General features: G+C 38.0%; 1 protein-coding gene across 1 annotated transcript in view; it reads right to left on the reverse strand.

The window, feature by feature from the left end:
- The window catches only part of MARCHF1 (membrane associated ring-CH-type finger 1), a 289,583-nt gene that overhangs the window by 65,724 nt on the left and 207,877 nt on the right, over positions 1-15,982 (reverse strand). The window contains exons 3-4 of the mRNA XM_046655644.1: positions 15,464-15,543; positions 14,422-15,186 (exon numbers count right to left, since the gene is read on the reverse strand). Coding sequence (XP_046511600.1) covers positions 14,422-15,186; positions 15,464-15,543 — 845 coding nt within the window. The remainder of the gene's footprint in view (positions 1-14,421; positions 15,187-15,463; positions 15,544-15,982) is intronic.

The raw sequence follows: 15,982 nt of genomic DNA on the forward strand, positions 1-15,982 counted from the left end.
TGTTGCATTAAACATGATGCAAGACCAATAAAATAAAGAGTAGATCACTGTCATGACAAATTCTGTTTATTTTGTTTTTTCATGATTTATAGCTGATACGAAATGATAGTAATATTCCTTCACTTTCTTGATATTGAAGAAGAATGTGTATTTTTTTTAATGCACAAGGAAAGGGAAAAGGCAAAATTCTGTGCTTAATATTTAGAAACCTCTTGACTATTACTATAAGGAAAGCTGCTTTTTATTTTTAAATTATATTTTAATTTTCAAACATCTTAATGTGGATATTCTCTAAAGAAGTACTTGGTGAATATAAACTGCTAATACTTTCAGTTTGATTTCATACAAATAGCACTTTATTTGAGCCTAATTATAACAGCTTTAACTGTTACAGAAGAGTACATATCTATACACACATATACATATATGTTATAAACATCAACATATATATTTCGTATCATTAAGAATATTCAAATTATATTCATGGATCACATTGATTCAGGGTTTGCTGGTTTCCATGCTTGATGCCTTAATGGCATTTGACAAAAGGCAGGGGAATGAAACCATTGTAAACGGAGCCACAGAAGTCTGTCTTTACTGCTGCAGCACATCACTGTGATAAATATATTTAAAATTAATCTGTGTGCTAACTCACCACTGGCAAAGGTATGAAGAGGGTGAACAACTGAACACATTTGTGAGCCTTGTTTTTGCACAGAGTAGAATTTGGCCTAAGATGTCTCCCAAGGGATGTTGAAGGATATAGCTGTGAGTTCAGGTGGGAAATTGGTACGAACGCTCTTCTAACTGGGTAGCACCAACCTACAGTTGTACTTTGTCACATTAGCTCAGTGTTTGGGAAGGTGGGGGGGGGGGTGTGGTGAGGAAGAAGAATCATATTCTCTTTTTTTCCTATTTTTCTGAGGCTCTTCCTAAGCAAATTTAAGATAACTTTACCCCAACCTTCTCTCTTCTTCACTAACAACATATTGTATATAGTAGAGCATGCAAAATGATCAAAAATATGTAAGCCATGACTTTTATAATACATCTCTGTATTTCTTATAAAATCAATAGGCTCTTGCAATAACGCATTTTATTTAAGACTAAAATGAAAATGAAACAAAACAAAATAAAAGCAAGCGTGATATAATTTTTAAAACCATCCTTGCAAGAATGTGCAAATTTTTATATATCATCATGGGAAATTAAGCATTTACACAAGAAAGGATTGATCTTGAGCTGTTTATCAAGAAAAAAGTGCAGGTTGCCAGTGAACACAGACATTTGTTTCTTTGACGTTCCCTTCCCCACAAATACTGAATGTCCTGGGAGTTTTGGAGTTGGAGAAGCCATCTTTCTAAGCACTTATCTTGATGTAGCTTTCTACTTTCATGATAGCACCTTAACCCTCTCCTCTGCCAACACTTGATTGTCCAAGAAAGTGGACTGCCGTGCAACAAGTTTATTACCTACAGGTAGCCAAGGATGTCATCCACTATATTGAAATGTTCTCATTATAAGGACTCATGAAAGAAATGTTGCTTAGTCCTTCCTCATTACAAGCAAAAGGTGTGTTTCATCTGACCACTTGGTTTGCTTTTCTGTGAATCCTGTTTCTTTCTTTGCTTTAGCCACTGTGCCTATGAAAATTAAACTTGTAGTAAATCTCCATATATGCATTTTTGTGGATTTAGTATTTTTCTACCCTTATTTTCATGTGTCCTAATTTTCTCAATTTCCTATTTTATCCTTTTGGAGTGTGTGTGTATAAATATGTGTGTGCGTATATATAGATATACATACATATACATACACACATATATACGTATATATAGTATGCCAAATCATTTAAAATAGAAAATCACCAAATACAAACTTATGCCATCTTCTTTATTTGCTTTGTATTTTGCTGTCCCTCTTGCACAGACTTGCATCAGGCTCCTTTTCCCTATACTCTAAACGCCCTAGATGTACCCCATTGCAGCATGCACACACACTATTACAATTGCCTTTTTCTTATCTGTAGTCTCTACCTCAGTGGCTCTCAACTTTAGCGTGCAGACTCACATAGGGGCCTGGTCAGAGTAGATGGCTGGGTCCCACTCCCAGAGTGTCTGATTTGATAGGTCTGAGTTGGGGCCCAGTAATTTGCGTGTTTAACATGTTCTTGCGTGATTCTGATGTTACTGGTGCAGGACTATAGTTTGAGAATCATGGATTTAGTTGTGGTTTTTTTCCCCTATAGTGTCATTTGAAAGTGAATTGCAACTAGATGAAAAATTTCAGGTTTAATCCAAGATGAAAGCTATTAAAAGCAACCCTACCTTCTATTTCCACCAATAAAGTTGTCAAGTTTGAGAACAATCATCCCAAATGTTTTCAGGAGCTGAGAGGAAATAATTTGCGTCAGTTGCTCACCCCTAGGCTCCATTTTAGTGTGTTGAGATTTTAGAAGTTCTGCCAAGTGGACCTCCTGCCTGAAGTATGGTTCTTGCAATATGTGTATCTGCTGGGTGTCAATTTGTTCAGCCGAGATTGGGCAAAAAATCAGTGATTCTCAACGCTGGCTGTTCATCAGAATCATCTGGGACCCTTTTAAAAGTGTACCCACGCTGAGACATCATTTCCAGAGGGATCTGGATGGGGTCCTGGCAGCGACTTTTTTTTTTTTTTAAATTTCCCAGGAGAGTCTAACATATGGCCCAGATGGAGAACCACTGAGTGAGGTGATCTCTCTGGTTCCTTCCAGCTCCAACAGGTAGAATTTTAAGGCCTGCAAATATTGATTGGAACTAGGACTCCTTTGATGCATGGGACATTTTGACAGTGTAAATGACAGTGTATATATGACAGTGTATATTTATCTAGTATCCTAATCCTTATTGTCGTGCATACAAATAAATCTGTTTTGCATTATTAAAAAATTCTATTTTATTCTAATTATTTTTTCTTTCTTTATTCCTTCTTTATTTTCTCCATTGTTACTATCTCTTAGTGTGACAAAATATTTTAATTTGGTTACCCCCTCAGAGATCTGTGAGTTAGCTTATATCAAAACATCTCTAGGGGTTGGCCCAGTGGCCGAGTGGTTGAGTCTGCAGGTTCCGCTGCATCGGCCCAGGGTTTCACTTGTTTGGATCCTGGGTGTGGACATGGCACTGCTCATCAAGCCATGCTGAGGCAGCGTCCCACATGCCACAACTAGAAGGACCCACAACTATGTATCGGGGGGCTTTGGGGAGAAAAAGGAAAAATAAAATCTTAAAAAAAAAATCTCTAAAATAAAGACATCAGAATTTGTTAAGGTGAGGCTCAGAAAGACCAAATAAGAATAAAGTGGTGCCAGTTAGGCAGGAAATAAGGAGCTTTTCATTACCATTTGTTAGATAACCATGAAGGAAAGATGAAAGTTTTCAGTATAATGTCTAAAGTAAAATCCATCGCCAAGAAGCTTCCCAAACGCAGGAGCTCCTGTATTATGGCATTTTCAGTTCTGCATAAACCTAGGAGTGAATGAAGGGGAACTAATAGACTCCGGGGTCCTCCTTGCACCTGACAGAGGTGGGAAGGAGAGCATCGTGCTGAGTTTAAGACTGTCAGGGTGCTATGAACAAAAGGCAACTCACCGAGGCTGTTCCAGGGGCATTTTAATTTCAGAACCAAATTAGACACTGGTATTTAAATTTACCTGATTTAAATTAAGATTTTCTGTCTGAGGACGATTGCAGAAGATTTGAAATGAATGTATAACTACTCTACAGCAGTTATAAGGAAGATGAGAACCTAAATGTGGTAATTAGAAATGGAGGAAATATTCAAGCTATAAATAAATTCTTAGATATAAATCATGATTTGGTAGCAACAAGCACTGTACCCAATATTCATCAGTTTATATACACAGTGTTTATACTCTGTTAGCAAAAATGTATGTGTTTAAAAATAAATTTATGTGACTGAGAGAAGAGATAGAGTGTTTTTCTCCTTCTTTGTTTTTTTTGAGACAGAAATAATTGCATACTGCCAAACAGATATAAGTTCATTAAAGGAAGCACTTAGTTTAAAATAACTGTAATCCTGAACACATTTTCTTTTTAAATTAAGAAGTAGACAAACTCTAATTCCTTCTTATTCAGTATTTTGCACTTTGTTATAATTCAGTAATTAACAAACTTAGAAATTACCAAAGCAAAGATAAATGTAACAAATAGAAATAGCTTTATAATATGTAAATACTGACTTTCCACCTGAAGGAGCATCATACTTCTACTGACTTTTGCCTGAAGCTTTCTGAGGTTCGAAAATTCCTAGTTGAGATTCAAATCCACTTTAAGATGGTTTTAGGAGCAGAGAAATGTCTATTGTTTTTTCCTTTCTAAAAGCACAACTTGTTAAGTAATTGGCCTACAGAAGACATGCTATTTCCAAAAATCAGAGTGACTTGCTTAGCCAGATTAGAAGGTAATTAATCAATCCACTTGGTTTTGGTCGTATAAGATAATTTACTAGTCAAGACAATCAGTATTATTGATGATACTGTCATTCCATTCCTGGAAAGATAATCTCTCAAGTTGAGAACAATTACAAAAGAAAACCTGCTAAGAACAAGGCATGTCTTTGAAAGGTATATATATAAAAAAGACATAAAACACTATGTCTACAAGCCTTTCAAGTTATTTTTCTCATAAAATTTCGTGTGTGTGTATGCATATACATACATATATACACATGATATATGTATATATATATCAGTGTCTTAATTCATTGTTTTTGCTTATTCAAAATACAAATTAGTGAGATAAATGCTGATAGACTGTGTGAAATCACACTAAACATTTATAACATTAAAATATGGTGTTATAAACTTTTTTCTTTCTTTTGTTGGAGAACCTTTACTTTGTAAAATAAAGTAGTATAGTGTATATCTGAATTTTTACTGAGGACTGCAATGAATAAAATTATTCATTTCAAGGAAAGAAATTAGTTCTAAAACATAGTGTCATACCAGTTATGTATACATTTGCAATACACATCATTTTTCTCATTTTCTGATCATACAAATGAAGAGAGGGCCATTTTACCCTTCCCAAGTTTGACCACTCCAGATAGAGAGAAAGGAAGAGTTGCAAGTGAGACCTTGTGACTCTATCTTGAGTAACCGCAAGTAACTCTCGTCTGGCAGGTTACCAACAGTTTTCTCACCTCTATTTCCTACCAACTCAGCTGTTATTAAAATGAAGAGGAGAAAAGTTGTTATTAATTCCTACAAGACTCAGGACTCAGCAAAACAAAGGCAAAGGCATAAGGAAGAGAATAAATTTGTGAACTTTCTTAAGAGTCTGTTGCTTCTTGGAAATGAATGCTTCTCATTAGGTCATTTAGAATGACCTTCCTTACCAGAATATTGAAGACTTTGAATGGACTTTGACAATACAACATCAGTCTTGTTTTTGTACAGAAAAAGAAATAGAAAGAAGTAGCAGAATACACAACAAAAGTAAGAAAAAAATCTATTACCGAATGAATATAAATCTGGGACTAATAGGTAGAAAACACAAGGACACAGGCTGATTAAATATTAAAAAGAATGTTTTCACAATTAGAGACTCTGAGAGGAAAGAGGCTTCCCCAGGAAATAACATGTCCAAGGAAGAGACAGATGATAACATGTGCTTATGTTCCAAGGCTCTTCAAAGAGTAGATGGGAAAGTGACCTACACGGTCTATGGATCTATGAACCCAGGCTTCCCAATGACTATAATTGCCTGAAAGGTTAAGGTAAAGAGAAGTACTTTTTTTTTTCTCTGAATAAATATTGAGAGCAAAACTACTCACTGAAATGTTATTTTACTTTAAATATCTTATTCGTAAAGCGTACATCTTAGTTTTTAAATTTCAAGTTTATCTGGGGATACATATAGAAAATTGTGCTAAACGTGAAATGTAGATGTTTCATGCTATCAGCCCCTTAGGTTTATGTTCAGTTACCTTCTTTGGTTGTATCTGCATTTAAATGATGCACTGCAGAGGTAAATTACACTTCCTGCAGTTTGTGGTCACATAGACTGATAGTTATGAACTTCAACAGAACTTTCAATAATGCTTTTCTATCTTGCTATGTTTAGCATTGACAGACTTAGCAAAATATACAGGATGCCCAGTGAAATTTGAATTTCAGATAAACAACAAATACTTTTTTAGTATGAGTGTGTCCCAATGAAAAATTATTTGTTGTTTATCTGAAATTCAAATTTCACTGGATGTTTGACCCTGCAACCAACTCCTTACTCTACAAGACTATCAAAAAGAAACTTTTATAATCTGTAGATTTACATTTGTCCACGTCTATCATTTCCTCTTTTACTTCTTTTGCAAAGAAAGACATATCTATTTTCCTTGCCATGGCAATACTTCTATTCTGGGCTTTGGGTCCCATCCTTTCCTACCTTCTCTGTGGGAATTTAATAAATAAACAATCTTCTCAGTTTTTTGCATCTTCAACTTCTCTCTCTGTCTCTCTGAGCTCAAGGATTCTCTAAATTGAAAACAAAAACAGGGGGCCAGCCCCGTGGTGTAGTGGTTGTTTGTGAGTTCTGCTTTGGTGGCCCAGGGTTCATGGGTTCGAATCCTGGGCGCAGACATATGCACTGCTTATCAGGCCATGCTGAGGTGGCGTCCCACTTAGAAGAAGATTGACACAGATGTTAGCTCAGTGACAATATTCCTCAAGCAAAAAAAAAGAGGAAGATTGGCAGCAGATGTTAGCTTAGGGCCAATCTTCCTCACCAAAACGAAAACCGAAAGACAAAAATAGGCTCCCTAATTCATCTCTCCCTCCAGTTATCGCATTCTCTTTTTCCTTCACACACTCCTGGGTTTTCATCTGCCTCTTGGGATATTCTGCTCCTTCTCTCTGTTGGCTTCTTTTCCTCTTCCAGGGCCATTAAATGTTGCTATTCCACAGGGTCCTTCATCTCCTCATCCTTTCAGTTGACAAATTTTCCATGGGAGATATTGACAGTCATGACCTATGTGCTCAAGACTTCCTAATCTTCATCTAATGTCAACTCTAGACCCTTCTGAACTCTAGATCCTTATATACACCTGCCTTCTGGATATATTTCTTTGGATATTTGTCTTGCATGTCAAAATATCATGTCTAAAACTGAACTCACCTCCTTTTAAATCTGTCCGTCAAACAGTGTGTTCTCTCAATAGTAAATGGTACTATAATCTACCCAGTTTTCTAAATAAAAAACTTGAGATACGTATGTAATTTATCATCAAATCTTGTTTAATTTCCTTTCAAAATCCATCTACTTCTTTTTATTCTCACAGCCTCCAAAACCTCTTCCCTGGGATACAGCGATGCCTTCCTAACCCATTCCCTTAGGCTTCAGTCTTGCCCTCTCCAATTCATTTTCCCAAAGCAGCTTGAGTGATCTTCCAAAACACAAAAGTGACAGTGTCATTCTTTCACTTAAGTTTCCCCTTGTCATTAGAACACAGTCCAAACTCCTAACTGTGGTTGATAATGAACCTCATGGTTGGCTGCCATTCCTCTCCTGCCGCTCTCTGCTAGAACACACTGAGATCCTTCTGCGCCATATCTCACTCATCTCTGGGTGTTCACACTTGTCATATCCTTTTCTTGGAACGGGTTATCTCTTCTCTTTGCTTGACTTACTCTTACTTCTCCTTTGGATTTCTCTGTAATTATTACTTCCTCAGGAAATCTGCTTTGTTCTACCAGATACAATGTGTTACTTCAGCTTCACTTATGGATTTTTTTTCTTTTACATTTATTTATTTATTTATTTGTCTTACCAACTGGAATGCAAGTTCATGAGGGATGGAACTAGTACTGTATTTCTCACTGTATTTGTAGCTTCTAGAACATTGCCTTGATATAGAGTAAATTCCCAATAAATAGTTGTTCAATATGTGAATGAATGAATAAATGAGGACACAAGTATGATGGTATGGATAAAAATGGTCCATTGTAGGCACAATTTTCCTAGGAGCTAAGGCCTATTATTCAAAAATTATCTAAATCAATCTTATAAATGCTAGTGCTTTGTCAAAAAGCCTGATCCTGTTGCTCTTGAAAAGTAGTCTTCTGCTATGAACATTTTGCGTTGTAGAAATTTTCTCTATTTTCCTACACCTAGTTTAAAGTTATTGCAACCGTCAAGAATTAAACAAGTCAAAATATAGACTATTTTTAGTATTTTCTAATCCCATTTTTCCTCAAAAATTTTTCTTAAGGAAAAAATGAGAATATGCATATTGAAGGCTATAGCAAAACAATATAAAGTAAACCTTCAATCTCACCACCCAACCCAAGCTAGAACTAGAACATTAACAGGAGTTATTATTTACTTTTGGGATCTTCTTTTAAAGAAACCATTGGTGGAATTCAGTCTTCCTGATTTGTTTTACCCTGCAATACCCAATTCCCATTATCGTCCCCATGGTTTTGCAAGTCTTCTCTCTTAGCAATCACTTACAAAGCCATTCCAAAAGTTGTTTGAGCAATTGCTAAATGCTAGAACTCTTCTGAGTAGTGGATGTGGCACAAAATAGGTGTAAGATATGATTCCTATATTCAAGGAACTTACTCTAAAGGGAAAAGAGAACTAACACATGTGAACTACTAGAGAATAACTGAGTAGTAAACATGTGATATTGACTATATAGGTGATGATAATTCCAAGGAAGAAAAGGTCACTGTGGATCAGAGTAGTCTGGAAAAGCTTCATGAAAGAGGATAAAAATGAGGTGAATATTGAAGCATATTTAAATATGGGCATTTGGAGAGGAAGAGAAAGACATTTAGGAGGGGGAAAGCTGCATTTGATGATAGTTGAGTGCTACTGGGTTTTTTTTTCTGCTCCTAATTCTTTTCTCACTTCTGGTACTGGTACTGTTCTTTTTGCTGTTGAAATGTCCTTTCCACAATTCATAAGGTTCTAGAGGGGTTTCTAAGAGCCACATTTTAAATCCAACCTTCCCACTCAAGGACTTGGTCCAAGCCCCTGGTGACAGTGATTAGCCCAAGGACGTAACCTAGGGCAGGCTAATTATAGTCCATCCCTGGGATTTCATGTGTAACTGCTTGAAGAGAACATTTCCCTTTTCTGTTAAGCCGCTACTGGTAAAATGTAAGCCCGAAGCTACCTCTGTCCACACTGTCTCTTTTCTCAACTATACAAAGAAAGCTTGTCTGCAGTTGGGAAAATGAGAAAAACACACAGAGAAGGACAGAGAGAGTGAAAGAACCACACTGTTTGAATTTCTGGAGTCCCTGAAGCCATCTGTAAACCTGGATTTTCTATTTCTGTGACTAATACATCCTTTTCTTGCTTAAGCTCATTTGAATTGATTACCGTCAATTTTAACCTGTTATAAGAGTCCTGACCCAAACAAGTAGCAGGCAAAAGTGTGGATGCGAAGAGAGAACAGAAGTGTAGAGAGGGACCAAAATGGGACATTGGCAACAAGAAAGAAGGCAAAGATCAAAAGCAGGATCTGGAGGAGGAAATGCCAGGACTGGATTGGAGACTGGATATACCCTATGCAGAAGAAAAGTAGTTAAAAACTGGAAATTCAGGGGATCTGTGGACTCACTGACAGAAATGGGAGTAGCTGGGAAGAGGAAGTGGGTTTGAAGGGAAATAATAGCCAAACCCCGACACCTGAGTTCTTGGTAAAGTTGGGACTTTGTCAGTCTCTGGTTTTAGTGAGACAACCCACACTACACTGGTATGACAGTATAAAATATGGGAAAGGAATCTAATTATGCTTTCTGTCAGCATTCAATAGAATATGACAGAAAACTATAATCATGCTTCCCAAACTCATCCTTTCAATGACTTTTTCTCTTTTCTCTTCCCACTTAAAGCCCATGGAGAATTTGTAGTATAGAACAGTGGTCCTCAAAAATGTGGTCCCTAGATCAACATCTGTATCTCCTAGGAATATTTTAGAAAGGCAAATTCATAGGGTCAACTCCAGAGGAAGGGAATCAGAAACTCTGGGGGTGGATCCAGCGATCGGTATTTTAACAAGCCCTATGGTGGATGCTGATGTCCACTAAGGTTGTGAACTGCTGGTGTAGAGTATTCTTTACATGTTGCCTCCATAGCAGGTGAGGTAATCCACCACTTAGTGCTATGATTTCACATAGTAAGAATGATTCCTTTAGAAAAATTCATTTTCCCTAAATCTATTCCTTCAGAAACTGTGTTGAGTATGCGCTATCTGCCAGGCACTGTTCCAAGCACTGTGGACACTGCAGTGAACAAATCTCATACAGTCAATCACAAAAATACCTACACGTTAGCTAGTAATAAAAAATTATGCTCTGGAAGTGACTCCCAGGGGACCTGCGTGTTGGTTAGGGAATCACGAAAGTATCCCTAAAGAAATGACATTTAAATCAAGAAAGAATGACTGGAAGTTAGTCTAGAGAAGGGCAGAAGGGGTAATGTGAAGGCATTCTAGGCCCTGAAAGGGGCAGGCTTGGGTTCTTTCAGCGAACTGAAGACAGACCAGCATGAACAGGTCATTGTTAATGATGGGCGTTGAAGCTGGAAAGGCAGATCTGATAGACAGATCATGCAATATGACTTGTAAATCATGTGGAAGATTTTGAACTTTTCACTGAGAGCAATTAAGGGGCCATTGAAAAGTCTCAAGCATGGGCTAACATGATCTAATTCATGTTTTTTTTTAAGGTAATTTTTTTCTATTAAAAAGGCAAAGCCTTTCCCACTACACAACTGTGGGTGCAATAGCATGATGATTTAAATTCCCTGTAAGTCATGATTGGCTAATAGAGAAATGTTGTCTGAATAAGGCTTTGATGAGGGTGGGAAAGGGGGTAGAGTGTCCACGTGGCGACTAAGTGCCAGGAACAGAAAAGGAGGAAGGGCTTAGGAGCTTCTTCTGCTTTGTGGTTGTGGCTGAGACTGGTCCTGCCTATGCATGTCTGAAGCAGCAGGAGTGCAAGTTCACAGGCAATTGCTGCTTCTCTCATGGGGCATCTTCCTCCTCTACACAGAGGACCCTGGTGCTCAGGCTGTGTCCATCTGGAGGCTTTTTTCCTACAGAGGATCTCATTTAGAGATGTCATTCACTTTCCAGGCCTCATGGTCACCTCCCTGAGAATGATACCCAAATCTACATGTCCTCCTGGCCTTTACAAGATTTTCATTTTTAATACCTTTGTGCTATTGCCCTGTGCTAATACATCATGTTAACAATAAATGTAAATACGCAGTTGTTTAGTGTTGGCCTGTGTGTAGTTCACCAGTGCTTGAAAATTTATACACACCCAGCCCTGACTGCTCTCTTGCGTTTCAGTGACATGTCTCATATTGTCTGCTGGACAGCTGACCCTAAAATGTCATTCTAACTACAGATAGCCTGCCTGTCATTGAACTCATCATATCCTTCCCAAATCAACTTGCCTCTGACCTCTTCTGCCTTTGTCCGTAACATCAGCATTTACTGTCTCCCAAGTTCCAAGGTTTGGAGTCATCCTTGACTCCTTTGTTTTATCTTCTCACCAATTCCAAGCACTAAGATTGTTCTATTCACCTGGTGGAACGCCAGTATGCCGTTTGTTCCTCTCTTTGATTAACCTTTATCATCCTAGTCCTACTTACCTCAAAGTGGGATAGTTCTACCATATCACAACTAGTTCTCCTAACTTGAAGTTGCTTTCCCAGTACACCCTCAGGGACGCTGTGACTACTCTGCATATAATATTCTTCATCTAGCCTATTTTATTTAGCAAAGGCTGTCTGTATTATTTCTTGCAGTGGAATCTTCTTTTTTTTCTTAAGGGAATATTATGTAGAATCTCATTATATAAAAGAGATAATCATGAAGCTTCTCTGGTTGAAGATGGGCTAAAAGGAGCACAATCCCCTTGATCTGTCCTCAGGTTTTGAAGCGGCCTCTTTGGCACCAAGAGGCTCATCAAGGCAGTTTGAAAACAAGGATGTACAGAATAGAGTTAAACCTCTTGGGGGGATATATATGTTTTCTTCATGATGTCTTTTTTAAAAAAACTGTAGTTGTTATCAATCTATGCTAATCCTCCAACCTAGTCACACAAGTTTATACAAAATTCTTAAGTGCACAGTGTCATTCCTTCATCCCCGTTTGGGCTCATGGTATTTCCCTTGCTTTGAGTGCCTGGAGTGCCAGCCATTCATCTCTGCCAATCTAAATTCTACTTTTCTCAGTCCCAATCCCACTTCTTAAGGCATTCCCAGATTGTTCCAGCTCTCAGTGATTTTTCTTTCTCCAAATTCCTGCAGTGTTCTTCTGTTTAAATTCACTCTGCACTATCTTGAACTTTTTATCTTTTCAGGTGTGCATTCAATTTCTCCCAATAGATAATAGGATGCTTAAGGGAAGAATCAAGTCTTTTGTCACTTTTTATCATCGACATCTAGTATTATACACTACCCATAGTATTTGCTTTGTGGGTGTATTTTGGTGATAATCCACAGCAAGAAAGAATAACTATAGGCCCATTGATTCCACTTTCATTAATAGAAGTCTGAGTTAAATATCCTGTCTTTGAAATGTCCCTCCAAAGCAGTGTTTCTAAGTTAGGAGAACCAGACACTATGACTTTAACTGCAAGCATTACTTTTTCCTCCAATTACCATTAAGTCTACAACTACCCTCTTTGACTGTCTTTCATTAAATTATGTTGGAAGTAGATCTGGGGAATAACAACAGATGGGTACAAGTTGGGAGTTCTTAGTCTAGACTAGAAAGGGTGTTTTATTCCATCCCCCAACATTCTAGCTAAGTCACACTTAAATTATATTAAAAAGATGACAAGAAACTTATATTAATATGTAAATCAAATGGTGTTGTTTCTCTTTTAAATCCTTTGGCATGTTTTCCATGGCCCTCAACACTTGTTGATCCTCATCTCCACCACCCATCCCCCTCACTCACCACACCCTGGCCACCACAGCCAGCTTTCAGTTCCCTGGATTGTTAAACTCCTTCCCTCCTCCTGGCTTCATGTAGTGGCACTCTGCCTGGATGCGCTTCTCTGTTTTTCCCTTGATCAATTTCTGTCATTCTTTGAGCCTCAGCCATCTTGTCACTTCATTAAGAGAGTTCTCTGATCTCCCAGAATAGGTAAAGCTTCCTTGTTATGTGTTCTCATAATCCTTACCACAATTGTAACTATATATTAACCATGAAATCATTTGTTTTGTGTCTGTTGTCCCCATCAGACTATAAACTCTAAGATGTCAAAGAGTATACAAATCTTATGCAATATATTTCAATGCCTAGAATTAAGCCTGATGCATAATAGATGCTTGAATGAATAAATGAATGAGCATTTTAATAAATGAGTAAATGAAGGACTGTCTTATAAAACTTTCAGAGACACAAACCATTCTAATATTATGTAAATTCACAGCTTAATTCTCCTTCTTGTCCTGCTCTGAATGGACATAGGCAGCATTCTCTGGGTCACGTGATTCACAGGAAACACACAGTTTTATAAAGTAACTTCAACTTTCATATAAACAAGCCCAAACAACCAAGCATTATGCAACAAAAACTTCCCTTGTTCCCAAACAGAATCCAATCAACTTAAATGACTGAATATAATAGGAAAACTTAAAAGCATTTGTTTTGTTTAAAATTGTCTCATTTGTGCATCCTAGCATGGATATTTCTATAATTCTTTTTAACATTGTTATTTTGAAAATGTATACAGTTGGGTAAAACATATAAGAACACAGTCTTATAGCTGTGAAATGTCTACATGTTGAAACCTTTTAGTACATGATTATTTCTAAAGTTAATGTGGTCTCTTTCCCTGAAGGTTCCAGCACCCCACTGATACATCCGTGACCTGTTTCTGTGTCCTTGCAGTCTTGAATTACCCTGCTGAGTCAGACAACTGGAGAACGAATTAGCACCGACTGCAGAGGAGATTTTTCTGATACAAAAATCTGACCTTAAAACTCCAAGCCTTGAATATCTTTCTGTCAGGGTGCTAACAGTTCACCAAATTTGCACTGAAGAGTCTAAGGTTTCACACTCTCATATTTCCTCCAGTCTTGTCTTAACTAGAACAAGTGAAAGATTCAACTGGTTTATCAGTTCCTTTACCAGGACAAATCATTATTCAATTAAAACAAGGGGAAAGGGGAAATCTAATTCCATTCTGGAACAGCTTTCAAATCCACAGACATTTCCACATTGTTCTTCTCAAACCCACCTTTTCTTGTTTTATCACCTCACATGCAATCAGACAATAGTATGAATAAACGTCATGTTTTGAGGGTAGGGACCAAACACACAGCTCACTCACGGCAGGAGGAAATATATTTGGATGGCATCAAGTTTTCCTCTACAGTGACTGACCTGCATACTTTTAAATTATCAGACTCATCATCGTAGGCGGCAGGAGGCTTCTGAACAGAGTTATTCACCTGGAACCCCGCAGCATCCACATACTTGCCGCCTTCCATTACTGCCAACATTTCAGGGCTGGAATCTGCTTCTGAAAATCTCTTCTTGATTGTTTTGTTTTGCCTAAGACTATGCCAGAGCTGAGGATCCCTGTGGTGGTATCTGCCTGTGCTTTCCACATGGTTCCTTGAGGATTTCTTAATCTGAAAGGATTCTCTCGGTGGGGAGAGACTGTCTTCTGGGTAGCTTGTGCCTTTTCCCCTGCAGAGATTTAAAGAGCAACTCTCACAGTCAATCAGCTCTTGTGGCTTTTTGCCTGTGGATCCCAAATCTACCAGATCAATTCCACTAGGAGCAGAAGATCCATCCAAGTTTCCATATGGTTTATGATTATTTCTCCTTCTTCTTCGTGACATTTGGAATTGAACATGGGCCCTCCTTTTTGCCTGAATCCAATGACTCTCATCTGCAGAAGATGAATCTGAAGAATCTGTGTAAAGTTCACTCCATCTGGGGCTTGAGATTTGGAGGTGAAAATCATTTCTTTTCCCCTTGGTTTGTTCTTCTGCATGCTCATATCTCTCAGAGGCCCTTCTCCTCCTTCTAGGCCTCTGTTTTACTAATTTCTTACCCGACTCCTTCCTAGCAGGGCTCAGCGCCATGACAGGGGTGCAATGCTCAAATGCATCTTCTGACATGTCATGCAAGATGGCAGATCTAGACAGAGCAGCAGGCAAAGGATGGGAAATGGGAATGGAGAGGAAAGTCATGGGAAAACAGAGAGAGAGAATGATGAAAATGATAGCATGGCCCAGAAGTTGGTAAATAAAGATCAAATGAAGAAAATGCACTAAAGGAAAAATAAAATCAAGCCAGCATAAATTAATGGACAATGTAAGGCAGAAGCAAGAGCCACACAGTCTCAGAATGTAAAACAGGAATACAAAACACTGTTCTAAAGATTTTTGAATAGGATCATTTGCTGAGCACTTACCTGCAGATGTCCTGAGTGGATGGACAGACAGACAACCTTGACTGGCTCCTGGGAGCTGTCCCTGTTGTTGGGCTGCTTGCCTGGAGAAACAAGTTAGATAATTTGGCATCTTGGTTAAGGTAATACATGGTCGATATCTTGCTTTTTTTCCACATATTTAAAAAATTACAACAAACGTGGCTGCCGGTCATGTTGCTCATAAAGCAGCTCACAGAATATAGGAAGTTAGAGGGTTCGTTTTGCAAAAGTAAAACTATTTTGAGGAACTTGGAACAGCTGAGATGCTGTACCACTTTGCTATTGCTTCATTTATGAGAGAGGAAGATGATTCCACAAGTTTCCATTCTGTTTACAGTAAACATTTGAGCGGAATGGCTCAATTTGCCTTGGAAACAAGTGGGTAACACATGGATAGCCTATGAAATAAAAGACATAAAGGCTGTTTTGTGACAAGGGTGATAGTAATCTGAGAAGCCTAAATAATCAAATCACCATTAGACTGCTAGATACTGCCCGGAG

This window comes from Equus quagga, chromosome 3, assembly GCF_021613505.1.
Source record: "Equus quagga isolate Etosha38 chromosome 3, UCLA_HA_Equagga_1.0, whole genome shotgun sequence".
In the NCBI taxonomy this organism is placed as follows: Eukaryota; Metazoa; Chordata; class Mammalia; order Perissodactyla; family Equidae; genus Equus; species Equus quagga.